Source organism: Bipolaris zeicola (assembly GCF_000523435.1).
Source record: "Bipolaris zeicola 26-R-13 unplaced genomic scaffold scaffold_669, whole genome shotgun sequence".
Classification (NCBI taxonomy): Eukaryota; Fungi; Ascomycota; class Dothideomycetes; order Pleosporales; family Pleosporaceae; genus Bipolaris; species Bipolaris zeicola.
The window spans coordinates 1-1938 of NW_006912718.1; the positions used below are offsets into that span (position 1 = coordinate 1).

General features: G+C 45.2%; 1 protein-coding gene across 1 annotated transcript; it reads left to right on the forward strand.

Annotated features, from left to right (window-relative positions):
- Positions 1-553: 553 nt before the first annotated feature.
- On the forward strand, positions 554-1655 carry COCCADRAFT_10506 (uncharacterized protein; the record flags this gene model as incomplete). The annotated part of the gene is made up of 3 exons (XM_007720810.1): positions 554-718; positions 767-940; positions 999-1655. 3 exons carry the CDS (start codon positions 554-556, stop codon positions 1653-1655), a joined length of 996 nt encoding a protein of 331 aa, XP_007719000.1.
- Between the last annotated feature and the right edge of the window lie 283 nt (positions 1656-1938).

Consider the following 1938-nt stretch of genomic DNA (forward strand, 5'->3'; position numbering starts at 1 on the left):
TGCATGTGAACCGCTGGGTCCCTTGGCGTGCAGTTGCCGTAATCGCTACGATTCTCTTGACACTTGGACAGCCGCGCAAGCCCGGATACTATCTANTAGCCAAGAGGCGGCAAGACCCCGTGTCACTCGCTTGTAAACTACGCTAACTCCTGCAATCTAACTAGTCGTATTCGATACACAGGGGTTTTCGTCATACAGGAATGGACTGTATAGCCTGCATTAAGGTACAGAGCGGAGAACACAGTGCGGCGGCTAGATTGTGCGGCTGTTGCTCGGCTGTTGAGCGGGGAGCGCTGATATGGGGGAAGTGAATCCTTTGAAGAAGAATCTACCTACGCAGTACGTAGTACATGGGGGTATTGCACAGTACCCCTGCTGATGATCCCCTAACGCATCTCTACAAACAAACAGAGGGGGAACACTCCGGGTCTTGGGCCCCACTTGCTTGACTATGCTTAAGAAACTAAACGATAATTGTATCACCGGGCTAATATATGTACATCACCTCCGTACATAATAAAAAAGCGAATACATTACATACGCATCGTACAAAATGGCTTTTCTCAAAACACTAGATCTGAATACTTTCTGCAATGGTTCTATAATGGAGCGTCAGCAATTCGCACAATCTTTGAAAGAAGGACTCCGAGAACATGGATTTGTGAAGTTAGTCAACCATGGCTTTTCAGATGATGATATTAATCAACTGTTCAACTGGGTAAGCAATCCTATCACCACACCCTGAATGAGTAACTAATCTAATTAGAATAAACGATTTTTTGCTCTCGGAAAAGAGCAGAAGGAAAAGATCATGAATTTTCCAAATGACAATCCTCAGAGAGGATGGAGCGGCGTTGGTATAGAGAAGACTAGCACATTGAATCCAGCAGGTAAAACCAACCTTACCCGATGTAGCCATAAGAACCTACATGATGCTAAGGTAGGTGTCAACGTTTTCTCTAAGACTGTAGGATGTGTGAATAATGCGTATGTAATAGGAACACTTCGACATCGGCCCATCCTGCGATACGCAATTTCCAAACCAATGGCCCTCAGAGGTAGATATTCCGGGCTTCGAAACATGGGTAACAGCTTATTTTGACAAATCATATCAAATCGCTCTCGATCTTCTGGGCGCACTGGAGTTTGCATTCGATATGCCTCAGGGCTCCTTTGTTAAGAAATGTGCAGGGCATGCCAGCGAGCTGCGGCTCAACCACTACCCAGCTATTTCCACCGACACACTAGAGATCGGTACAACCCGTCGTATCTGGCCACATACAGACTTTGGCCTCATAACACTACTGGCACAAGATGACAATGGAGGTCTCGAAATTCAAGATCCAAATCAGCCGGGTGAGTTCTTGCCCGTAATGCGGAACCATCCAAGTGAGTTGGTCGTCAATGCTGGCGATTGTCTAGAGCGATGGACCAACGGGATTATTAAGGCCGGTCTACATCAAGTCACCACTCCAAGTCACGTAAAACAGAAAAAGGGAGAGATGCTACCAGCACGACATTCAGTTGCATTCTTCCTAAAAGCAGCTAGAGGTGCTAGTGTCGGTCCGTTTGAAAAGTTTGTTGATGGGGTTCCGCTTTATGAGGATATGACCGCTCTTGCTTATCACAAGCAGCGACAAGGAATTGTTTATTGAGTAAACTTCTATATTGCTTACTAGGCTACCAAATATATCCGGTCATTATTTTTCCTGATATAGTTATTAGGAAGTTTCACTTAATAAATAGAGACACATCTTCTAGCTCCACACTCGAGTGGAGTTGTCAGAGCTCCCTATATTCGATTTTTGAGTGCTATACTCGGCACCAACTGCTGCTGAAGTGGATCTTCAGTGAAATTAACCGTAGTCTACCTAGTACTGACGCTGAAACTAGCGATCGAGCTGAACATTGACATTATTGCATTCAAAAGCCCTAGAT